The following is a 26,725-nucleotide window of genomic DNA, read 5'->3' as shown; positions in this document are numbered from 1 at the left end:
TGGAATTTTGAGATGCTTTCAAAGAGAATATGTGGCTCCCTTTTATTGATGTAGCTAGGATTTTGGTTAGAGTACCCTCCAAGATAGGGCTTCAGGTAGAGTAGCCTCCAAGTTAGAGTTTCAGATAGAGTAGCTTCCATGATATCTTGATGGACTTTTCTTGTAGTATCTTAAATTTAGAATTTTGCCCAAATTTCATATGGATTTGAACCGATAACATTTTGATGTCTACAAATGACACCTGCTTCAAGGCTTGTCGTTGAGTAGATTTACAAGATCGTTGTAGACGAGGCTTGAAATACCAGCAAAGAAGACACCACATTCTTTTCACCGTGAGAGAAGAGATGAATGGCAGATTTGGTCCCACTAGACGTGCCAATTTGTTTGCAACAAATTATTTGTGATACAAAAATAAATTGCAACCACAATATAAATATAAAGAAATATAATTTTACTGATAAAGTGATGCGGGTACAATTCTGTTTATTCCCTTGATTCTCCTCTCTAGAACCTTCTACGTGATTCGAGGGCTTAACCAACATATTTCTCGAATGTAGAATGATGCGAACTTTCTTAGGATGTATTTGATCTCCATGAAAAGGAAGAACATCCGTTGATCACTTCGGTAACTTTGAGAAAGACAATGTTTGATATTTTTAATCTCTTTGTGAATATTCCATGAATTTTCTTGGAATTTTGAGATGCTTTCAAAGAGAATATGTGTCCCCCTTTTATTGATGTAGCTAGGATTTTGGTTAGAGTACCCTCCAAGATAGGGCTTCAGGTAGAGTAGCCTCCAAGTTAGAGTTTCAGATAGAGTAGTCTCCAAGAAATCTCGATGGACTCTTCTTGTAGTATCTTAAATTTAGAATTTTGCCCAAATTTTATATGGATTTGATCCGATAAATGTCTACATGTATATTTCTTTTCTTTTTGGGAGAAATCTCCAAAAATTTGGATCAAAATGCAATAGCTTTTTTGCCAAATAGAAAAAAATTAACCGAAGAAATGAAGTTCCAGCCAAATCATTTTTCTATCAGTTATATAGAAAATCCATCATGGTCCACCAAGGGTAAAAGAGTTATTTCAAGCTAATTTTACAATTTTCTTTTCCCACCCGCATTAAAACTAGGTCCATAAACATCTGACTTTTCCATCTCTTCTACTCCATCAATTCGCTTCTTCATACTTTCACTTCCAGTTCTAGAGAATAGTCTTTCAGTTGTGCAAAAAATAGAGAGCAAATTTAATTTTTTGTAGAATAACGATCTTTTCATGTTATATTGGCCAAATTCTCTTCTCGCTCTGGGATTAGCTAATTTTGAGTTTTCCTCTTACTCCCTTTTGTTTTAAACCGTCTCCTTTATGTTATATGTAATTGCAGTAGAAGATGAACAGAGCAGATGAAGTATCTTAAATACTCATCTGTATTTCTTATAACCAGGTTAGCAAAATCTACTATTCCAGCTACTTTCTTCAAACAAGGCTTTCATATTTAGAATTTTGAGTTTTTCGATGTATGATCAAAATTAACGAGAATATTTACTCTCTTGAAATGTATTTATTTATTTATGCTGAGTGATATCTCCTTCAAACACTTATTCGAAAAATCCTGATTTATCAGGATGCTTTGTCTATTTATTAAGCTTGAATTTGCCATTTTCTTCCTTTAATCCTTTGTTTGAAAATTGTCTAATAGGAGTACTATGTTTATGCTTTCCATTCGTGAGAGAAATTTTCTGCTATTTTTAGGATGCAATATTTTGATGATTCTTAAAAACTATGTTGTTTCTTCCGCAGAACTTGGGTATGAATAATTCTTGTTTTATTCAAAGATGAAGAGTTAGCAGACAATTAATAAAAATAACTTATTTATTGTCTTCCATTGAAGAGAGTTTGAAAAGGAAATGAAATTGTTATAAGGTAAATTTGACTACTTCATTCTCCAATATTAGGGAACAATGATACATCTGGTTGATATGTGAATATGATACTATTACGATCCAAATTCCATATTAGGTCGTGATGGCGCCCAACACCATTGTTAGGCAAGAAAACACTAATCAACTTATGAATCCTCATTTAAACAATTAGTACGTGATAACTTCTCCTTATTGATGAAGAAATTTAGAGTTTAAAATTTAATCAGGAAGTAAGAAATACGAATTGAAATCATGAAAGTAAACCAAAAATCATAAGTCTACCAATGTGTGTGCCAAGATCTGGTGTCACGAGTATGTGGGCAATCAAGCAGAATAAACAAAATTATACTATCCTACTGTCTGGAAAAGAAATAGACATGAAAATAAAGATATAAGAGAGACTCCCGTTGCTGCGGAACGACTCAAAAGGGCAGCTCATCGGGAAGTCTCAAGTTGAGGAGTCAAATCTACGCGCCGGACAGATGGTCAAATGCACCTGCCTCAAAACCTGTACAATCAAGTACAAAAGTGTAGCGTGAGTACATAAGAATATGTACCCAGTAAGTATCTCGCCTAACCTCGAAGAAGTAGTGACGAGGGGTCGACTCCGACACTTACTAGGGCCAGCAATATAATAATATGAAGTTCAATATTTTAAATCATAGTGTATGTAGATAACAACAAGCTCATACAAGAATGATACTAAAAAAAACCTTTCATCAAATTAAGAAATCCAGGCACTTTCTTCGTTTAAAACAAACGACCTTTCAAGTAACATATTATACGAATTACAAAGAGTTTCGGTTCTATTATCACACACAAATACCACCGAGGACGTTCATCCCGATCCAACATAAAATTAAACTGTGCACTGCCGAAGATTGAACAACCTGAACCATAGATACATTTATTAACATGTCAAGGTGAACAACCCGCTCCCATGAGAGTAGTGGAAATAATCACCTCGCTCGTGGAATATACTTGCGACGCGGTTAAATATAAATATAACGTAATGTTTCCTCAATTCTTTTCAAAATAATAATTTACTTGAAATCTTTGAAATCATGAAATCCTCAACTTAGTTCCATTCAATGCAAATCAACAAATATAATTATATAGCGGTACCCACAAAGCATGGTGTAAGCCTCGAACTACCCAGATATAACAAGAATAGTAGCTACGTACGGACTCTCATCACTTCGTGCGTACGTAGCCCTCCCAATTAATCATATATTAATTAAGTTCACCTACGGGAATATTTCCCTCTTACAAGGTTAGAAAAGAGACTTACCTCATTTCAAGCCTACTTCCAACTCAAGAATGCGCTCAAACCCTCAAACCGGAGCCGAACAATCCGAAACTATTCAAATAGTGTAAAAACCAATCATTATAGGTTCACAAGTTCATATTCTAGCTATTAAAGTCCTTATCCAACCCCAAAGGTAAGATTCCTAAAATTCACCCCCGGACCCACGTGTCCTGATTCCGGAAATTTTTAAACGAAGTTGTTACCCATAACCTAAGGAACAAAAATATATGATTATCATTAAGTTTTATGGTCAATTTCGTGGTAAAAATCTCATTCATGCCAAACCCTAGGTTTTTCCTCTAATCCCATAATTTTTACTAATCTTTACAAGTTAATCTACCCAAAATCTAAGTATTTAACTCATAAATAGTAGGAATTACTTACCCCCAAAAGCTTGGTGAAAACCCCCTCTCAAGAAGCTCTAAAATCGCCCAACAATGGAGTGAAATGAGCCAAAAATGTTTAAGGACCGTATTAAATGAAGGCCACTACCTTCAGTGATTTTCGCACCTGCGATCATGGGCCGCACCTATGCCCTCGCATCTGCGAACAATGGTCCGCTTATATGGAAATTCACTGGGCCGGCTGGGGCAACTTCTGCGGAAGGCCCACCGCTTCTGCGGTTTCGCTTCTGCGGAGGAAAGGCGCATCTGCGGTTCTGGGCTGCCCACCCTTGGCCGCATCTGCGAGTCAAGGCCCGCACCTGCGAGTCAAGGCCCGCACATGCGAGCTCGCATATGCGACTGACCAACTGCAAGTACGGTTATGACATAAGCCGTGACATTCAGCTCTTGCTCAAATTTTCCAACTTATTTATTATATAGAAAAGCCATCATAGTCCACCAAAGGCAAAAGAGTCATTCTATACTAATTTTACAATTTTCTTTTCCCACACACACTAAACCTAGGTATAGAAACATTTGACTTTTTCATCTATTCTACTCTTTCAATTCTCCTTCTTCATACTCTCACTTCCAGTTCCAGAGAATACTCTTTCAGTTGTGCAAAAAATTGAGAGCAAATTTAAATTTATGTAGAATAATAATTTTTTCATGTTATATTGACCAAATTCTCTTCTCGCTCTGGGATTAGCTAATTTTAAGTTATTCTCTTACTATTTTTTATTTTAAACCTTCTCCTTTATGTTATATGTAATTGCAGTGGAAGATTAACAGAGCAGATGAAGTATCTTAAATACTCATCTATATTTCTTATAACCGGGTTAGCAAAATCTATTATTCCAACTACTTTCTTCACACCAAGGCTTTCAGATTTAGAATTTTGAGTTTTTCAATGTATGATCAAACTTAAGGAGAATATTTGCTCTCTTGAAATATATTTATTTATTTATTCTGAGTGATGTCTCCTTCATACACTTATTCGACAAATCCTGATTTATTAAGATGCTTCGTCTATTTATTAAGCTTGAATTTGTCATTTTCTTCCTTTAATCCTTTGATTGAAAATTGTCTAATAGGAGTACTATGTTTATGCTTTTCATTCATGAGTGAAATTTTTTGCTATTGTTAGGATGTAACATTTTGATGATTCTTAAAAACTATGTTGTTTCTTTCGCAGAACTTGGATATGAATAATTCTTGTTTTATTCAAAGAGGAAGAGTTAGCAGACAATTAATAAAAATAACTTGTTTATTGTCTTCCATTGAAGAGAGTTTGAAAAGAAAATGGAATTGTTATAAGGTAAATTTGACTACTTCATTATCCAATATTAGGGAACAATGATACATCTGGTTGACATGTGAATATGATATTGTCATGACACAAATTCCATATTAGGCCATGATGGCGCCCAACACCATCGTTAGGCAAACCAACAATAATCAACTAGTGAATCCTCGTTTAAACAATTAGTACGTGATAACTTTTCCTTATTGATGAAGAAATTACGAGTTTAAAATTTAAGCATAATTAAATGAAGTAATAAATACGAATTGAAATCATGAAAGTAAACCAAAAATCATAAGTCTACCAATGTGTGTGCCAAGACCTGGTGTCACGAGTGTGTGGGCAATCTAGTAGAATATACAAAACTATACTATCCTACTGTGTGAAAAAGAAATAGACATGAAAATAAAGACATAAGAGAGACTCCAGCTGCTGCGGAATGACTCAAAAGGGCAGTTCACCGGGAAGTCTCAAGCTGAGGAGTCAAATCTATGCGCCGGACTGATGGCCAGATGCACCTGCCTCAAAGCCTGTACAATCAAATACAGAAGTGTAGTGTGAGTACATAAGAATATGTACCCAGTAAGTGTCTCGCCTAACCTCGAAGAAGTAGTGACGAGGGGACGACTCCGACACTTACTAGGGCCAGCAATATAATAATATGAAGTCAATATTTTAAATCACAATGTATGTAGATAACAACAAGATCATGCAAGAATAATACACATTGTATGTAGATAACAACAATCTCATGCAAGAATAATACTAAAAATCCTTTCATCAAATTAAGAAATCAAGGCACTTTCTTCATTTAAGAAGAGTGACCTTTCAAGCAACAAATCATATGAATTATAAGGAGTTCCGGTTCTATTATCACACACAAATATCATCGAGGACGTTCGGCTCGATCCAACATAAAAGTAAATTGTGCACTGCCGAGGATTGAACGACCCAAACCATAGATACATTGATTAACCTGTCGAGGTGAACGACCCTCTCCCATAAGAGGAGTGAGAATAATTACCCCGCTCGCAAAATATACTTGCGGCGCGGTTAAATATAAATATAACATAATGTTTCCTCAATTATTTTCAAAGTAATAATTTACTTGAAATCTTTGAAATTATGAAATCCTCAACTTAGTTCTATTCAATGCCAATCAACAAATATAATCATATAGCGGTACCCACAAAGCATGGTGTAAGCCTAGAACTACCCGGACATAACAAGAATAGTAGCTACGGACGGGCTCTCGTCACTTCCTGCGTACGTAGCCCCCACAATTAATCATATATTAACTATGTCATGACCCAAAATCCACTAAGGATCGTGATGGCGCCGGACACCACTATCAGGAAAGCCAACCATAAATACTTAATTAAATTCTTGTTAAATAATTGTGAAAACTATAATTTTCCTTCAATTTGGCTAGTAAAAGATAATCTTTATAAAATAAATAAAAGAATGTTTAAAAGTTAATACAGAATACCCCATAATCATCCCAGAACCCGGTGTCACAAGTGCATGAGCAGTTTCTAGGAAATAATGTAATACAACAACTGTCCGGAATATAAATTGGACAGAAAAAAAAATATTGTACAATATTCTGAAGGAGACTCTGCTGGCTGCGGGTCGTCTTGAGAGGTGCAGGTTACCTAAGTCTCCATATCAACCATGCCGCTGCGCCCAACCAGGCCATTAAACATACATGTGCCTGTGCAACAAAAATGTTCAACAAGTATAGTATGAGTACAAAACAATGTGTACCAGTAAGTATCCCGTCTAACCTTGAAGAAGTAAAGACGAGAGGTCGATTTCGACACTTACTAGTGGTCCAATAATAATATATTAATAATGCGAATAATCATGAATTTATTAAAAATGACAGTAAACTCAAGTAAGTCAAGAAATAAGTAAACATTCCTTTTTATATTTATAAGTCTCAAAAATCATAATCCAATATTTATCAATTTATCTCAAACCGGAGAGGCAATATCAATTTGTAAATCTCAAGCAAGCATTACAAGCATTTGCAAATCATGCCGAGGTCGTACGACCCAATCCAACAAATATTTAAATTGAGCACTGCTAGAGGGTCGAATGGCGCGAACCATAGATGCATCTATTATCCCGCTCGCGAATCATACATGCGATGCGGTCAAATATAAATAATAGAGTTACCCTGCTCGTGAATCATACATGTAATGCAGGTACTCATATATACACACATTCAAACAGTCAATTAAGAATTCATCAAGAAATATTTATCCAAGGAAAAGTCAATTCTCTTTTAATGATTTAATAAAATGAGGTTTAACCCATTTTAGAAATTCTTTTACTAATTCGATATGATTTAGACAACTTCAGTTGTCAATAAGATTACAAATATTTCCGGTATAACATGCTTTTGGATCCTAGACTACCCGGACTTAAGCATAATAGTAGCTACGTGCAGACTCTCGTCACTTCGTGCGTACGTAGCCCCCACAAATAGGAGCACATAACCAATTATTTCACCTATGGGGACAATTCCCTCTTACAATAATAGAAAGGAGACTTACCTCGCTTCGAAGTCTAATAACCGGCTTCCAAGCCCCTTCCAACGACTCAAACCGATACCCCAACGCTCCAAAACTAGCCAAATAACGTGAAAACTAATCAAAATACAGCCTACTCATAACAATTCAATTTATATAAAATCCCAACTCTGCTCGAAAAGTTGACAAAATTGTCCTCGGGCTCACGTGACCGGATTCCGAAATGTTTTGATAAAGTTTACCCACAAACTCACGAACTCAAATATATAATTGGCTCTCAATTTCATGTCCAAAATCATGGTCAAAATCCAATAATACAAATTTCCTAGGTTTTCTTCGAAATCCCAAAATTTCTACTAATTTACATGATTTTCCATGTTAAAATCTAGATATAATCCAAGTAATTAACTTGCAATAGGTGAGAATTACTTACCTTGACATGGATGTTTAAAATGGAGCTCCAAAATCGCTCCTAAGTCGGCTCCCATGGAGGAAATGAGATGAAATGAACCAAACCCATTTCTTTACACTTATACACTGCCCAGACGACTCTTCTTCGCGTTCGTGAGACCCCCATCGCGTTCGCGAAGAAAATTCCCAAAAACCATTTTCCAAACTCTTCTTAGATAGCCTCTAGTATAATGGCCATAATGTTTTGTAAAAAACTCCAAATGACAAATGGTTTAATGTTTTGAAAACTAGACACCAAGATCTATAAATTTTATGTTTTGGTAATCTCCCATTTCCTTATAGATTTTGAGATATAAGTTGCCAAAGTCAGCCTTATGCAACACAAATTTCTCTTTATCTTCCCGGACAGCCTGTAGTGTACCAGCCATAACTTTTTGTACGAAATCCAAATTATAATTGGTTTATGTTTCTGAAAACTAGACACAAAGGGATACAACTTTCATTTTTGAATCATCTCCAAATTCCTTATATATTGCGAGATATGAGCCTCCGAAGTCAGACCTTTGCAACAGAGATTTCCTTCTTCGCGAACGCCAAGAATAGAGTCCCTGAAGCCAAATCCTTCTTCGCGAACGCAAAGAACAACACCAGACACCAGCATCAGCTATTGCAAAATAGCCCGAAATGATTTGAAACTACCCCGAAATACACCTAGGCCCCCGAGGCCCAGCCCAATCACACAAACTAGTACCATAACATAACACGGACCTGCTCGAGGCCTCAAATCACATCAAACAACATCCAAATCATGAATTGCACCCTAGTTCAAGCTTAATGAAATTTAGAACTTCAAACTTCTACATTCGATGTCGAAACCTATCAAATCACGTCCAATTGATCTCAAATTTTGCACACAAGTCACATTCGACATTACGGACCTACTCCAACTTCCAGAATTGGATTCCAACCCTGATATCAAAAAGTCCACTTTCGGTCAAACTCCTCAAAACCTTCAAATTTCTATTTTTAGCCAAATGACTTCAAAATAACCCACGGACCTCCGAATTCACTTCCAGTCACGCTCCCAACACCAGAATTATCATACGGAGCTATTCCCAGACTAGGAATCCCAAACAAACATTGATAACACTGAAATGCACTTCAACCCAAACTTATGAAATTCTTCTAAAAATGATAACTTCCACAATAGGTGCCAAAACGTTCCCGAGTCTTCCAAAACTCGATCCGAACATATGCCCAAGTCCAAAATTATCATACGTACCTGCTGGAACCTTCGAATCCCGATTTCGATGTCGTTTATTCAAAAATCCAATCTTAGTCAATTCTTTAAACTTAAAGCTTCCTAAATGAGAATTCTCTTTCCAAATCAACTTCGAACTTCCCGAAATTCAATTCCGACCATGCGTACAAGTCATAATACCTGAAGTGAAGGTACGCATGGCCTCAAACTGCTAAATGACGCGCTAGAGCTCAAAACGGTCGGTCAGGTCGTTACATTCTCTCCCACTTAAACATACGTTCGTCCTCGGACGTGCTAAGAACTGCGCTGGAGTTGTCCGAAATCACTGTTTAACACCTCATGCACCTACTACAACCCAGTTGAGCACATTAGCTCGATCAATTCTGAAGATATTCCCTTTTGTTCAAGCAAATAAGCTTAGAGTTCAATTCCAACATCCGAAATTCTCTGCCAGGCCTGCTTCCAATATATTAACACCGTATCAATCACTACACGAGGTACCAGAACATGACTGCATGCCTTTGCTGAATTCTCACCATGCACCACATCATTCATAGGACCATAATAACATTATCTTATCATAATAATCGACATTCCTCGAATCTGATGCCCACAATACACCTCATGATATATATAAGTCTTGTGCCAACTCTTATAATACTGCCACGACAGAAGAGTTATGTAGAAATTCATAACCAACTACTGAGTCAACAAATCATTGAGTCCATACTTCTAACAAGAACCATTACCTCATTCTGAACCAAATAATGACCTTTGCTCTTTAATATACTTCATATAATCCGACAGCATTGATCCTATATCCAATAATCTTGTCTAACCTAGTACGAACTGCTCAGGCAATAAGCCACCCCGATCATGATCAAAAGTCCCATATGATGCCACAACGTGCCAAAAGGCTACAAGCTCGAACGTGATACATAAGGAAAACGAACTCTAGAAGGGACTACTCAACTCACGCAACTAATATGAACTTTCCTTAGAAAATGGGAAACAAAACGCACAAAAATAGATATAGGGAGCTGTATTCAATATCACACTGTCGCGGTTGCAACTCGATCCAAATAACATACCCGTGGTGGCGTGCCACCCGATCCACACATAAAATTCACATACGAAGATACATACCTAGCAAAATTTCTCATTACAACAAAATATTGAATATCGGCCACAAGCATGCTAAGTGCATAATACCATCCCTGAGGAGACAAATAGCACCATAAGCTACAAAACTCAAGCACAACTGAAGTGCGATACATGATCTGAATCTCAAGAGCCTTTCTGCTCACATAACACCATCGCTACGCAGAACCTCAACTCACAAGAAATTTATCAATCCATTTTGCAACTCACACGGCACAATATAGCATTATATAAAATAGTCGACGACAAAATAAGATCCAACGTCCGAATACTCCTCCATAAGGAGCACTATGTTGAAACGAACACATCCATCCTGATATAGAGCCCATATTCATATTTCAAGCCAATTTTTATAGTACGAGCTAGGCCAATAATCTTTCTTGGGTCCATAATAACCCCATTTTCCCATAACACACAAGAACATCCATCCAATCCGGAACAACCTTCCCATTCCACAACCAAATAAACCGAGCGCCCTTCAGGCATAAATTCTCAATTAGCGATAGTACCACAATCTCCATACTTGGTTTAAATCCTCAATCAATTAAGTGACTATATGTCACACTTATAAAATCTTTCCATGGGATATGCTCCTATGGCCTTCTGCACCAGGTAACAAGTCTGCACATCCATACCACCGGCCATACAAACGTTACGAAGCGAATCAAGGATTTGCAAGTCAATTCACAAAACCTCTTACTTATGACACTGATCTCAAGTGACGCTGAAGATAATACCAGCTTACTCTAAACATCTAAATTCTTTTCCTGCTCATCTGATCCCGTGACCTCCTTGTCAACACCAAACCACAACCTTGATTCTCAACTTCCAATTCACATGCTACTCACGACACTTAATCATGACAATGTGCAAGAGTACAAGAATTTCATCATAACCCCTGAACCACTAATAGGGTAAACACTTCATCATATAAAAGCCTTTTACTTAACTCATTTGAAGAGAACCATTACAACCCGTGACTAAATTCTCATAACCACAAAAAATACCAACCTCAAGTAGTGGTCTAAACCACCATAACACTTCCATGATCTATCTGCACATAATAGGCCATAATACTCTAAAGCCTCCAAATAAAATCAATTACGGCGACTGTTAAACCTCACACGCATTACTGTAATCATGTGTATAACTTAACACACTGAAGGAACTAATCATTGCCACCATTATACCAATTCAACAATTGCTGACTGATTTTACTTCTTCTAATTTACTCTGGGATTGACTTAGGAATAATAGTAGCCCTATTCAAAACATCACGAACCCAAATCCGCACAATGACCTTATTTCACGAGACCACGATGTCTCAATTCCCACGAACTATCTCATACCTTCCTTATGCGCATATTCGCATCCTCAACTGGTACACCCATTCTGATAATTCCTCTATGAATCCGAAGTCATTTACTCCCATTCCTCTTAATATATACCTCAGACCGAAGATAACACAGAACACTCCAAGCTCCTTATCAGAATCTGCTGCAAAAGCTCGATACTCAACCATATTATGGACTTGAAACACTTAGGCACCACACCTTAACCTTTGAACCCACTAGGACCGTTATTGAGAGTCACCCACTCTAACTTGGTCCCGAATATAATCAACTTCTAGGCATCGCTAGCACATGACCACCCTCTCAAAGAAGCACCTGGCCGAATAACCTTCCTTGCAACTCACTTCTACGCGAAACATAATTCCTGAGTCTTCCCAAAGCCTGAATATGAATCAATAATGCCAATTATAGAATATATTATTCAATTCCTTTCCTCAAATTACCACTGATGTTCTCTTTTTTTAGTCGCAGTAACCCATCAATATGCCGATAACTAGAAATCTCATAAATAGGCGACTAGGAAATCCAATCGTAGGCGGTGGGACTCTCCCACTTAGCTTGAAGCCAGTATTACATAACTTTGGAACCCCCCAAGATTCTTTATCTCTCATTGACATGACCTTGAGCAATTAAACTGTCAGATTCCTCGAAATTCTTCCGTTAGCATTTCATGAACACTCTGAATCTCTAGTAACATTCACATATTAGACCTCTTACCAGATAGCCAGTAAAATCCTTCGCAGGAGCTTCACCAACCACGCAACCACTGACTTGCTCATAGGAGATAACCCACGTGAGCCCATGCTCATTCACCAGCTCCACAAGTCCATTCACTCTTCGTGGACATCAACTAAATGTGCAACAATATCTTCCAATTTAAAGTTATGTTGTATCCTTCTTCATATCAAGCAACTCCTTTCTGTCATATCAAATCTCCCGCCATTATGATAGCCAATATTTCAAATTAAGCTCGTAGGCCTAGTCACTGTCCACCATGAATCCCAAATGACTCTAAAACTTTCTCAAGGAGTGTAGTCATCCTACCACAGAACCCATATGCTACTCTGCCCCAAAGGCGAATTGAAGAAAACCATAATACCAGCGAACTTAATGTATTCAACAAGGACAATGACACCACATCACAGATAAAAATTCCACCATGCTCGAAAATACCAAGTCTTGTTACTCCATCAAACCAAACTTGCACATTCATAGCCGGATTGCCTCTCCTCCGCCGGAAATAAAATTTTGAATCTCTGAATCTTGTATTGAGTAAACATCCTTCCAAGTCATTCACTGCTTCAACGCACAGACAAGGATCCTACCATTACACCAATACTGTGTGATAGCAACGCACGAATCGTCATAACAATTAATGACAATCTCAAAACTTTAGGTAATACTGATACTGAACAAAAACGATATAACGACCTTTCCTAAGGCGACGACAATAGCCCAATCAAATACACAGGGAGGAACATCCCGCACTATATCTATAGTACCATTACAATATCTCAATTCTCGATCGATATAGCAAGCGCTTCATGCTGCATAAGATTGAGTAGGAAATAAACAAAGGCATAAGCCTCAAAGGAACCAAACAGAACAATGAGGAATCAAGAAAGGAAGTGCTCCTAACAGCCTTGTAGCTTCTCGAAGATAAGTATAGACGTCTCTGTACCGATCTGCAAGACTCTACTAGACTTGCTTATGACTCGTGAGACCTAAGTGAACCTAGTGCTCTGATACCATTTTGTCATGACCCAAAATCAACTAAGGGCGTGAAGGCGCTGGACACCGCTGTCAGGCAAGCCAACTATAAATACTTAATTAAATTCTCGTTTAAGTAATTGTGAAAACTATGATTTTAATTCAATATGACTAGTAAAAGATAATCTTTACGAAATAAATAAAAGAATGTTTAGAAGTTAATATAGAATACCCCATAATCATCCCATAACCCAGTGTCACAAGTGCATGAGCGGTTTCTAGGAAATAATGTAATACAATAACTATCCAGAATACAAATTAGACAGAAAAAAATATAGTACAATATTCTGAAGGAGACTCTGCTAGCTGCGGGTCGTCTAGAAAGGTGCATCTCACCTAAGTCTCCGTATCAACCATGCCACTGCGCCCAACTAGGCCATTAGACATACATGTGCCTGTGCAACAAAAATACACAGCAAGTATAGTATGAGTACAAAAACAACGTGTACCCAGTAAGTATCCCGTCTAACCTTGAAGAAGTAGAGACGAGAGGTTGACTTCGACACTTACTAGTGGTCCAATAATAATATATTAATAATGTGAATAATTATTGATTTATTAAAAACGGTAGTAAATTCAAGTAAGTCAAGAAATAAGTAAACATTCCTTTTTATATTTAGAAGTCTCCAAATTCATAATCCAATATTTATCAATTTATCTAAGACCCGAGAGGCAATATCAATTTGTAAATCTGAAGCAAGCATGCGCAAATCATGCTGAGGTCGTACGATCCGATCCAACAAATATTTAAATTGTGCACTGCCAGAGGGTCGAATGGTGCGAACCATAGATGCATCTATTACCCCGCTCGCGAATCATACGTGCGACGTTGTCAAATATAAATAATAGAGTTACCCCACTCGCGAATCATACGTGCGATGCAAGTACTCATAGATACACACATTCAAACAGTCAATTAAGGATTCATCAAGAAACTTTTATCCAAGAAAAAGTCAATTCTCTTTTAATGATTTAAGAAAATGAGGTTTAACCCTTTTTAGAAATTCTTTTACTAATTCGATATGATTTAGACAATTTCAGTTGTCAATAAGATTACAAATATTTCAGGTATAGCATGTTTTTGGATCATAGACTACCCGGACTTAAACATAATAGTAGCTACGCACAGACTCTCGTCACTTCGTGCGTACGTAGCCCCCACAAATAGGAGAATATAACCAATTATTTCACCTATGAGGACAATTCCCTCTTACAAGGTTAGAAAGGAGACTTACCTCACTCCGAAGTCTAATAATCAGCTTCCAAGCCCCTTCCGACGACTCAAACCGATGCCCCAATGCTCCAGAACTAACCAAAAATGGGAAAACCAAAAATATACACCCCAATACTAATAACAATTCAATTTATATAAAATCCCAACTCCGCTCTAAAAGTTGACAAAATTTCCCTCGGGCCCACGTGACCGGATTCCGAAATTTTTCGAAGATAAAGTTTACCCACAACCTCACAAATTCAATTATATAATTGGCTCTCAATTTCATGTCCAAAAATCATAGTCGAAATCCAAGAATACAAATTTCCTAGCTTTTCTTCAAAATTCCAAAATTTCTACTAATTTACATGATTTTCACGTTAAAATCTAGATATAATCCAAGTAATTAACTTGCAATAGGTGGGAATCACTTACCTTGGCATGGATGATGAAAATGGAGCTCCAAAATCGCTCTTAGGTCAGCTCCCATAGATGAAATGAGATGCAATGAGCCAAACCCCTTTCTTTACACTTATACACTGCCCAGGTGACTCTTCTTCGCGTTCGCGAGACCCCCATCGCGTTCACGAAGAAGAAAATTTCCATGAACCATTTTCCAAACTCTTTTCTGATAGCCTCTAGTATAATGGCCATAACATTTTGTAAAAGACTCCAAATGAAAAATGGTTTAATGTTTCAAAAACTAGACACCAAGATCTACAAATTTCATGTTTTGGTAATCTCCCAATTCCTTAAAGAGTTTGAGATATAAGCTGCCAAAGTCAGCCCTATGCAACACAAATTTCTCTTCATCTTCCCGGACAACCTGTAGTTTACTAGCCATAACGTTTTGTAAGCAAATCCAAATTTCTGCCAAAGAGCTACAACTTTTATGTTTGGATCATCTCCAAATTCCTTATATATTGCGAGATATGATCCTCCGAAGTCAGACCTTTGCAACAAAGATTTCCTTCTTCTCGAACGCGAGGATATTTTTGTGAACGCCAAGAATAGAGTCCCTAAAGCCAAATCCTTCTTCGTGAACGCGAGAGGATCCTCGCGAATGCAAAGAAAAACACCAGACACCAGCATCAGCTATTGCAAAACAGCCCAAAATGATTCGAAACCACCCCGAAACACACCTGAGGCCCTCGGGGCCCCGTCCATTCACACAAACTAGTCCCATAACATAACACGAACCTGCTCGAGGCCTCAAATCACATCAAACAACATCTAAACCATGAATCGCACCCCAATTCAAGCTTAATGAACTTTAGAACTTCTACATTCAATGTCAAAACCTATCAAATCACGTCCAATTGATCTCAAATTTGACACACAAGTCACATTCGACATTATGGACCTACTCCAACTTCCGGAATTGGATTCCAGCCCCGATATCAAAAAGTCCACTTCCGGAATTGGATTCCGACCCCGATAACAAAAAGTCCACTTCCGGTCAAACTCCTCAAAAACCTTCAAATTTCTATCTTTAGCCAAATGACTCCAAAATGACCCACGGACCTCCAAATTCATTTCTGATCGCGCTCCCAACACCAGAATCACCATACTGAGCTATTCCCAGAATCGGAATCCCAAACAGACATTGATAACACTGAAATGCACTTCAACCCAAACTTATGAAATTCTTCCAAAAATGCTAACTTCTACAATAGGTTTCCGAAACGTTCCCGGGTCATCCAAAACCCGATCTGGACATACGCCCAAGTCCAAAATCATCATACGAACCAGCTAGAACCTTTGAATCCCGATTCCGAGGTCGTTTACTCAAAAATCCAATCTTAGTCAATTCTTTCAACTTAAAGCTTCTGAAATGAGAATTCTCATTCTAAATCAACTTTGAACTTCCCGAAATTCAATTCTGACCATGCGTACAAGTCATAATACCTTAAGTAAAGCTGCTCATGGCCTCAAACTGCTAAACGACGTGCTAGAGCTCAAAACAACCGGTCAGATCGTTACAAATTAAGTTCACCTATGGAGAAATTTCCCTCTTACAAGGTTAGAAAAGAGACTTACCTCGTTTCGAGCCTACTTCCAACTCAAGAATGCGCTCAAACCCTCAAACCAGAGCTGAACAATCCGAAACAATTCAAAAAGTGTATAAACCAATCATTATAGGTTCACAAATTCATATTCTAGCTATTAAAGTGCTTATCCAACCCCAAAAGTAAGATTCCTAAAATTTACCCCCGGGCCCACGTGCCCGTATTCCGAAAATTTTCGAAGGAATTTGTTACCCTAACCTAAGGAACAGAAATATGTTATTATCACTAAGTTTCATGGTCAATTTCGTGGTAAAAAACTCATTCTTGCCAAACCCTAGGTTTTTCCTCTAATCCCATGATTTCCATTAATCTTTACATGCTAATCTACCGAAAGTCTAAGTATTTAACTCACAAATAGTAGGAATTACTTACCTCCAAAAGCTTGGGGAAAAACCCCTCTCAAGAAGCTCTAAAATCGCCCAACAATGGAGTGAAATGAGCCAAAAATGTCTAAGACCCGTATTAAATAAAGGCCACTACCTTCAGTGATTTCCGCACCTGCGGTCATGGGCCACATCTACGCCCTCGCATCTGCGGACAATGGTTCGCTTATGTGAAAATTCACTGGGTCGGCTGGGGCCGCTTCTGCGGAAGGCTCACCGCTTCTACGGAGGAAGGGCGTATCTGCGGTTCTGGGCTGCCCACCCTTGGCCGCATCTGCGAGCCAAGCCCGCACTTGCAAGCTTGCATCTGTGGCTGACCAATCGCAGGTACGGTTATGACAGAAGCAGTGGCATTCAGCTCTTGCTCAAATTTTCCAACTTAGTCCGAGCCTCATCTGATTGACGCTCGGGGTCCCTGGATCCCCGCCCGAACATACCCACAAGTTTGGAATGATAAATCGGACTCACTCGTACCCTCGGAACGCCCGAAATAACATTAAAACTAGGAATCACACCCTAAAACCAATTGATTCAAACTTATGAACTTCAAGTTCTTCAATTTACTTCCAATGCGCCGAAACATACTTATACTACTCGGAATGATACCAAATTTTGTGTGCAAGTCTTAAATGACATTACAGATCTATTCACGATCTCAGAATCCTGTTCGAGCCTCGATATCATCAAAATACACTCTCAACCAAATTTAAAGAACTTCTAAAAACCTTCAAAAACCAACTTTTACTATTATGCGCCAAAACGCTCCCGGGTCATCCAAAATCCAATCCAAACATACGCCCAAGTCCGAAATCATCATATGAACCTGTTAGAACCCTCAAATCCCAATTTCAAGGTTGTTTACTCAAAATGTTGACCAAAGTCAAACTTGGCCTTTCAGGCCAACCTTAAGGAACCAAGTGTTCCGATTTCAACCTAAACTCTTCCAAATCCCGAACTATCTATCCCCGCAAGTCATAAATAAGTAAAATCAAGTACGAGAAGTCTTATTCAGGGGAATGACATTCTAGAAAGAAAAATGACCGGTCGGGTCGTTACATTCTCCACCTCTTAAACAAACGTTCGTCCTCGAACAGGCTTAGACTTATACCTAAAGTGCTAAATAAGTGTGGATATCTGCTCTGCATGTCCTCCTCAGACTCCCAGGTCACCTCCTTGACTGGTTGGCCCCTCTACTGAACCTTTACCGTGGAAATCCTATTGGATCTCAACTGGCGATCCTGTTTATCAACAATAGCAACTGGCTCCTCCTCATAACACAAGCTCTCATCTAGCTGAATAGTACTGAAGTCTAACACACAATACAAGTTGGCGTGGTATCTCCGAAGCATAAGCACATGAAAAACTGGATGAACCCCTGATAGGATGGGAGGTAAAGCAAGCTCATAAGAAACCTCCCCAACTCGCCTCAACACCTCAAATGGTCATATAAACATTGGGCTCAATTTGCCATTCTTCCCAAATCTCATAATACCCTTCATCGGTGACACTTTCAAGAGAGCCTTCTCGCCAACCATAAATGATCTTCATGCGCCTTTTGATCTACATAAGTCTTCTGTCTGGACTGTACTTTGAGAAGTCTCTCCTGAATTAACCTTACCATTTCCAAGACATCCTTTACCAAATCAGTACCGTATAACTTAGCCTTGCCAGGATCAAACCACCTGATGGGAGAACGACATCGCCGACCATATAAAGCCTCAAATGGATCCATCTCAATGCTGGACTGATAACTGTTATTGTAAGCAAACTCGGCCAAAGGCAAGAACTGGTCCCACTGTCCTCCAAAGTCAATCACACATGCTCTCAGCATGTCCTCTAATATCTGAATTGTCCGTTCCAACTGTCCATTGGTATGAGAATGAAATGCTGTGCTGAGCTCTACACGGATCCCCAACTCACTCTGTACAACTCTCCAGAAATGTGAAGTGAACTGAGGGCTCCTATCTGATACGATGGAAACAGGCACACCATGCAATCAGACTATCTCCCGAATATAAATCTGGGCCAACCTCTCTGAAGTATAGGTAGTCATAACTGGAATGAAGTGTGCCGACTTGGTCAACTTGTTGACAATTACCCAAACTGCATCTAACTTCTGCAAAGTCCGCAGTAACCTAACTACAAAGTCCATAGTAATGCGCTTCCATTTCCACGCAGGTATAGTCATCTGCTGAAGTAGGCCACCTAGCCTCTAGTGCTCGTACTTGACCTACTAGCAATTTAGGCACCTCTCTACATACTCCACTATGTCTTTCTTCATCTGCCGCCACCAATAATGTTGTCTCAGGTCATGATACATATTCGTAGAATACCTTGAACTATGTGCCTCCTATAGAATCCTCTCCCTCAATCCATCGACATTTGGAACACATAGGTGACCCTAGGGTCATCATGCCGCTCATCCCCAAAGATAGGAGGGTGTAGCCTAGTCAATCTATCCAGTAGCTTCTGCGGGTCACCATTCGCAACTAGTCTAGGCTCAGTTACTACTGCGATAGCTGGCTGGGCACCGTCCGTGGGTAGTGTACCCAGAGTCTGATATACGGTAGCTGCGTACCTAGGAGCCTAAGCAGTAGGGGTCTGTGCTCCCCCTCCTGCCTGAGATGTGGCTGGGTCTGCTGGAAATAAACCGGCCCGAGTCATAGAGTCCTTGAACCGCAGTATATGACCCATGACCTCTTGAAAGCCCGGTGCTGTCATGAAATCTACCGGGGCAGGCTCTACTGCGGTCACCTCACCCTGCTCCTCAATAATGGGATCCTCTGTTGGATCCATCGATGGTGTTACTGGGGCAGCTCTAGGATGCCCTCATCCCCTACCTCGGGCCGGTATCCTTCCCGGGCCTCTGCCTCGGCCTCTAGAAATGGGGGAAGCAGCTCCTCCCGGGTCTAGAATGTCCGCCTTACGCATCCTCACCATCTATGAGAGAATAGAAGAAGGAAATTTAGTATACCATCAACTGCACGATAGGAGATGAATAAAGAGTAGTTTCCTAACACCCTATAGCCTCTGGAAGATAAGTACAGACGTCTCTGTACTGATCGGCAAGACTCTACCAGGTTTGCACATAACTTGTGAGACCTATGTGAACCTAGTGCTCTGATATCATATTGTCATGACCCAAATTCCATATTAGGCCGTGATGGCGCCCAATACCGTTGTTAGGCAAGACAACACTAATCAACTAGTGAATCCTCATTTAAATAATTAGTATGTGATAACTTCTCCTTATTGATAAAGAAATTTGGACTTTAAAATTTAAGCATAATTAAATGGAAGTAATAAATACGAATTGAAATCATGGAAGTAGACCAAAAATCATAAGTCTACCAATGTGTGTGCCAAGACCTGGTGTCACGAGTGTGTGGACAATCTAGTAGAATATACAAAGCCATACTATCCTACTGTCTGGAAAAGAAATAGATAGGAAAATAAAGACATAAGAGAGACTCCAGCTGCTGCGGAACGGCTCAAAAGGGCAGCTCAACGGGAAGTCTCAAGCTAAGGAGTCAAATCTATGCGCCAGACTGATGGCCAGATGCATCTACCTCAAAGCCTATACAATCAAGTCATAAGTGTAGCATAAGTACATAAGAATATATACCCAGTAAGTATTCGCATAACCTCGAAGAAGTAGTGATGAGGGGTCAACTCCGACACTTACTAGGGCCAGCAATATAATATTATGAAGTTCAATATTTTAAATCACAATGTATGTAGATAACAACAAGATCATACAATAATGATACTAAAAATCTTTTCATCAAATTAAGAAATCAAGGCATTTTCTTCATTTAAAACAAGTGACCTTTCAAGCAACAAATCATACGAATTATAAGGAGTTCCAGTTCTATTATCACACACAAATACCAATGAGGACGTTCGGCCCAATCCATCATAAAAGTAAACAGTGCACTGCCGAGGGTCGAATTGCCCGAAACCATAGATACATTTATTAACTTGCCTACGCGAACGACCTGCTCCCATGAGAGTAGTGGAAATAATCACCCCGCTCGCGGAATATACTTGCGATGCAGTTAATATAAATATAACATAATGTTTGCGATCACCGAGTAAAGGTAGGTTGAAATAACTTAACCCCGAAACTATACATGTCGGTGTAGGAGTGATTGAGGGATAAATCCCCATATTGATGTGTTGAGATTATTCCCCTTAAATGGGATGAGATTGATGTGTTGAGATTATTCTCCTTGATTGGGATAAGATGATTGCTAGCGGAAGGTGATGTCGACCCACAAGGCATTTTGGTCAGACGGCTTAGCCGATCGGGCCGAGATCGGACTCCGTGCTAAACGCACGATGGTATATAGGTACTAAAGATCTCCCAACTTAAACATATTAATATTTACTTGAAAACTTATCTTTCTCTTAACTTGACGTTATAATATTGTTTGAGGTTCTGATTGATTCCATGTTGTTTCTCCTTGTATTGTTGCTCGATTCATTGAGAGGGTGTTTAGTATTACATACTTGTACTATTACATATGTGCTAACGTCCCTTTTTGCTGGGGGTGCTGCATCTTTAATGGATGCATGTGGTTGATGTGCCGGAGAGTTTCAGCACATTTGATACAAATTGCTTAGATTTTAGCTTGTTTTAAATACAATAATCTTTTATACTTATATAATTTTACTGTTTTTTCAGTGTAAGAGGTTTAAGGAACTAAGAGCATGGAAATGAAATCAAAAAGCCACAAAAGGACAAGAAAAGGGCAAAATACATCGCAAATGTGGAAATGCGGACCGCAAATCTAACATGCGGGCCGCAGAATGCTCAAGGGATCGCAAACCCCAACAGTTTGTTGGCCAAAGTCCAGTGCAAGAAATGTGGTCCAGTATGCAATCGCACAAAAGGTTTGTGGGCCGCAAACTCGTTATGAAAGTTGTTGAAGGAGGAAAATGCGATCGCATATCTACAATGCGAACCTCAGAATATGAATGCGATGAAGGACTGGAAACTAGGGTTTGAATATGCGATGGCCATGGTGAGAATGCGAACCACATGTCTGTTATGCGACCACATACTGAAAGGGTATTTTTGTCCGATTTTGGTCCTGATTTTTGACCCACTATAAATAGATTTATTGGGGGTTTTGTGGGGGCATCTTGTCTGGCTTTTGAGCTACAATCCAAGTCTTTAATATTCCTCTCTTTTGGAAGCCTTTGAAGGAAGAATCTTACACTTTGTAAGCTTTATGGCATTAAATATTCTTATCCTTTTGTATTTTAGCATGTGTAGCTAACTTTAAATACTAAGGTTGTGGACCCTAAATGAGTGTTATGTTAATGAGTGTTTAACATTGAATATATGTATAATGGTTGGTTGATATATATTTATTTCTCATTCTTCATTTATTGTTGGTGGTTGCAAACATTAACAAGTGCCATTAAAATCTTTCTTTACTTGGAAAAGTGAGTTATGATTTGGTAGAGATAAATATCAACGACTCAAGGCTTTAAACCTTCTTTAATAGAATCGCTTAGGAATAAGTGTGTTTTATTTGGCATATATTGATTGTTCTTAATTGCAACTCTTTTATATTTGGAAAAATCATATAGAGGAAATACTACCCAACTATTGGAAAATATTGGATAGTTATTTAGAAATCATTTGCATATCTAAATAACCTTCCATTAGAAATATATCATATTAACACTGATAGTATTACACTTCATTGAAGGGGACACAACCTTGGTTTCCTTAATCAAATTATTTACATTCTCAACATTACAATTAGTTATTTCTTCAAACCAAAATCATATCATACTCTTGTTACAATTAACCGAATAGAATTACGACTTTAGTCAAGTAACACACTACGTGAGTAACCTTTTCATGCCTATTCCCTGTGGGATTCGACCCTAACCTTTTTGGGTTATTATATTTGACACTGACCGTCTTATACTATTTAATTAAAGTGTAATTTGAGTGTATCAAATTTTGGCACCGTTGCCGGGCAATACGGTTTTGAAATTACTAATTAGTGTGTGCTTTACTTTACGTCTTATTGTATTCCATCACACTTTGCTTGTTTTGCTTGGTGTTGATAGGAAATCATGTCCGAATATGAAGAAGAAATGGAGGTAAAAATGGAAGAAAATCCTTTTGCGGACATAGATGAGTACATCGAGGATACAAATGCTATTATACCTCTGGTTGTTGGTGCTGCAACTTTTAAGGTGGAACATGGTTTAATCCTTATTCTCAAAGCGGAGGGGTTTTTCAGGAATTCCACTGATGATGATCCGACACAATATCTTAGAAACTTTTTGGGTGTGTGTGCAATGCATAAGCAGAACAGTCTCTGACGATGCCCTAAGGTTGAGGGTGTTCAAGTACTCACTAGCTGGGGACGCAAGGAAGTTGCTTCAAAATATGCCACCAAACTCCATTCATTCTTGGCCCGAACTTGTCCGAGCATTCTTAGCTAAATGGTTCCCACAAATTAAGAAGTCTGAGCTCCGGGATAAAATCTTCTTTTTCAAGCAAGTACCGGGAGAGCATCTACATGAGGCATGGGATCGATTCAAGTTATATTTGGTGAGGTCTCCAAACCATGGTTTTCCAGATTCTATCTTGTTGGAAAAATTCTACATGGGTTTGGATCCTATGAACCAATCTATAGCCAAGAATGCAACTGATGGATCTTTCATGGACAAGTCATTCGCAAGAGTCACACAAATACTTGACAAAATGGCAAAGCATAACGAAGCATGGCACTCAGAGGACACCATAGGTGGAATTGCATATGGTTCTCCTTCCTTGACCACCATGATCAAGGAAAATCAAGAGAGATATCAAGTGATTGCAGGGCTTGCCACAAATGTCAATGTGTTGACAAAGATGTTCATCGAAATCCAAACGAAGAAGGTAAATGTGGTGGAGGATGTGCAACCTATATCAAATGATGACTTTGAGGAGGCAAACTATGTCAACAACTCTCAAGGATGTTATCAAAGGCAACAATACCAAGGTCAAGGACAACAAAATCAATGGAGGCCTCACCCGCAAGGGCAAGGCAACCAACAGTGGCAAAATGACCAAGGTGGCTCAAATCAAGGAAATTGGAATAACAACAACTTCTCAAATCAGAGTTCAACCCTGTATGTTCCTCCAAAGGGTCAATATTCAAATCAAGTTTCCTCAAGTGATTCCAAGTTGGAAAGCATGCTTGAACGGGTATTGCAAAATCATGAGAAGTCCAACACTTCTATGAGGAATATGACCGAGCTTGTTGGCTCTCATACCGCATCCATTCAAAAATTAGAGATGCAAATGAGAGACCTCTCTAGGGAGCAAAATCCGAAGAAAAAAGGGACACTTCCAAGTGACATAATTGCAAACCCAAAGGGTAGTGGGGGTGGTCCAACTTCTCATGTCATGACAATTACTACTCGGAGTGGGAAGGTTCTACCAGAAGAGAATGAAAAAATGGTTGAAGTTGAAGAGTCCGAATAGGAGGTTGAGGTTGAAGAGCCAAGTGTTGTTGAAGTTGAAAAAGTTCCGGAAGAATTGAAAGTGCAATAAGAAAACTGGGAAGAGGTAAAGGAAAAGGTAAAAGAGACACCAAAAACTCTACCACCTATTCCTAGACCTCCTCCTACATTCCCTCAAAGACTTGTGAAGAAGGTTGATGATAACAAACTCAAAAGGTTCTATGACATTATCAAGCAATTATCGGTGAATATTCCATTTGTGAAAGCATTTCAAGAGATGTCGGGTTTTGCTAAATATTTGAAAGACTTGATTACCAAGAAGAGAACTACCAAAAATGAAGTGGTGAACGTGACTTACCGGGTTAGTTCCATCATTGCAACATCCACCGTTCAAAAGAAAGAAGACCCAGGAGCTTTCACCATTCCTTGTACTATTGGGGCACATGATTTTGCATGAGCCCTTTGTGATATTGGGGCTAACATCAACCTAATGCCTCTTTCCATTTACAAGCAAGCAGGGTTAGGTATGCCAAGGCCCACAAGTATGAGATTGCAAATGGCCAATCGTTCCATAAAGAGACCGGTGGAAATTGTTGATGATGTGCTTGTTAAAGTGGGAAAGTTTCATTTACCCACCGATTTCACAATCCTTGATTGTGCGGTTTACCAAGAGATCCATATCATTTTGGAGAGACCATTCCTAGCCACAGGAAGAGCACTAATGGATTCAGAATGGAATGAGATCAAATTCTGGGTGAATGATGAAGAGGTCACGTTCCAAGCAAGCAAGGGTATGAAATTACCAGATGAATATGAAAGCATCTCAGTGATTGATGTTGTTGATGAAGTGGAAGATGCGGTTGAAATGAAGATGGAAGAACAATACCTTGGTGAGGCCTTGGCGGCTATTTTGGTGAACTTTGATGGTGAAGATATGGAAGGATATATGGAATCAGTCAATGCATTGGAGGGGCTCGGGTCCTACACATATGCTCTGGCAAAGCTCTCTCTCGATTTGGAGAATAGAGCCACTCCTCCCACAAAGCCTTCTATTATTGAGCCACCGCAACTAGAGCTCAAACCACCTCCACCATACTTGAGGTATAAATTTCTTGGCTCAAATGATACTTTACCGGTAATCGTTTCTTTTTTGTTGAATGATGTGCAGGTAGAACAATTGTTGGAAGTCTTGAAGGATCATAAGCAAGCTATTGGATGGACAATTGCAGACATCCGAGGGATTCCCGCCGGAACTTGCGAACACAAGATCCAATTAGAGAGTGAGACAAAACCAAGTGTGGAGCATCAACGACGGTTGAACCCGTCCATGCAAGAGGTGGTAAAGAAAGAAATCATCAAGTGGTTGGATGCCGGGGTAGTCTACCCCATTGCCGATAGTTCTTGGGTGAGCCGGTGCAATGTGTGCCGAAAAAAAGAGGCATGACCGTGATTGATAATGATAAAAATGAGCTCATCCAAACAAGAACGGTGACCGGATGGAGGGTGTGTATGGATTATAGGAAGCTCAATAGTGCCACATGCAAAGACCATTTCCCTATGCCTTTTATTGATCAAATGCTTGATCGGCTAGCGGGAAGGTCATTCTATTGCTTTCTTGATGGATATTCTGGTTACAACCAAATCAACATAGCATTGGAGGATCAAGAGAAGACAACATTCACCTACCCTTATGGAACTTTTGCCTTTAGTCGGATGTCGTTTGGTTTGTACAACGCTCCGGCTACTTTTTAAAGATGCATGATGTCCATCTTCTCTGACATGGTGGAGGATTTTCTAGAGGTTTTAATGGATGACTTTTCGGTGGTAGGTGACTCTTTTGAGCATTGTCTCAACAATCTTAGCCAGTGCTTAAGAGATGTGAGAAGACCAACCTTGTGCTTAACTGGGAGAAATGCCATTTCATGGTGGATGAAGGCAATGTATTGGGGCATAAAATTTCAAAACGTGGCATAGAGGTTGACTGGGCAAAGATCGAGATCATTTCCAAGCTTCCCCCACCTACTTCCGTGAAAGGTACCCGAAGTTTCTTGGGGCATGCCAGATTTTATAGGCGTTTCATCAAGGATTTTTCCAAGATTGCAAATCCTATGTGCAAACTGCTTGAGAAAGATGCAAAAATTTTGTTTGACGATAAATGCCTCAAAGCCTTTG

At 39.1% G+C, this 26,725-nt stretch overlaps 1 protein-coding gene across 1 annotated transcript; it reads left to right on the top strand.

Moving 5' to 3' along the window:
* Positions 1-23,206: 23,206 nt before the first annotated feature.
* On the top strand, positions 23,207-25,010 carry LOC138869187 (uncharacterized). Its single transcript, XM_070146784.1, has 3 exons — positions 23,207-23,334; positions 23,414-24,551; positions 24,666-25,010. The coding sequence occupies exons 1-3, from the start codon at positions 23,207-23,209 to the stop codon at positions 25,008-25,010; spliced, it is 1,611 nt and encodes a 536-aa protein (XP_070002885.1).
* Positions 25,011-26,725: the final 1,715 nt, after the last annotated feature.

This window comes from Nicotiana sylvestris, chromosome 5 (genome assembly GCF_000393655.2).
Source record: "Nicotiana sylvestris chromosome 5, ASM39365v2, whole genome shotgun sequence".
Taxonomy (NCBI): Eukaryota; Viridiplantae; Streptophyta; class Magnoliopsida; order Solanales; family Solanaceae; genus Nicotiana; species Nicotiana sylvestris.
The sequence above is the reverse complement of the archived record's forward strand: the minus strand, read 5'-3'. Positions and strand labels throughout refer to the sequence as shown.

Coding starts and splice junctions, on each gene's coding strand:
- LOC138869187 (XM_070146784.1), top strand. CDS start 23,207: ATGGAAGAAAATCCTTTTGCGGACATAGATGAGTACATCGAGGATACA. Junction 23,335..23,413: donor CTTATTCTCAAAGCGGAGGG/GTTTTTCAGGAA, acceptor ATGCATAAGCAG/AACAGTCTCTGACGATGCCC. Junction 24,552..24,665: donor CAGAAGAGAATGAAAAAATG/GTTGAAGTTGAA, acceptor GAAGAGGTAAAG/GAAAAGGTAAAAGAGACACC.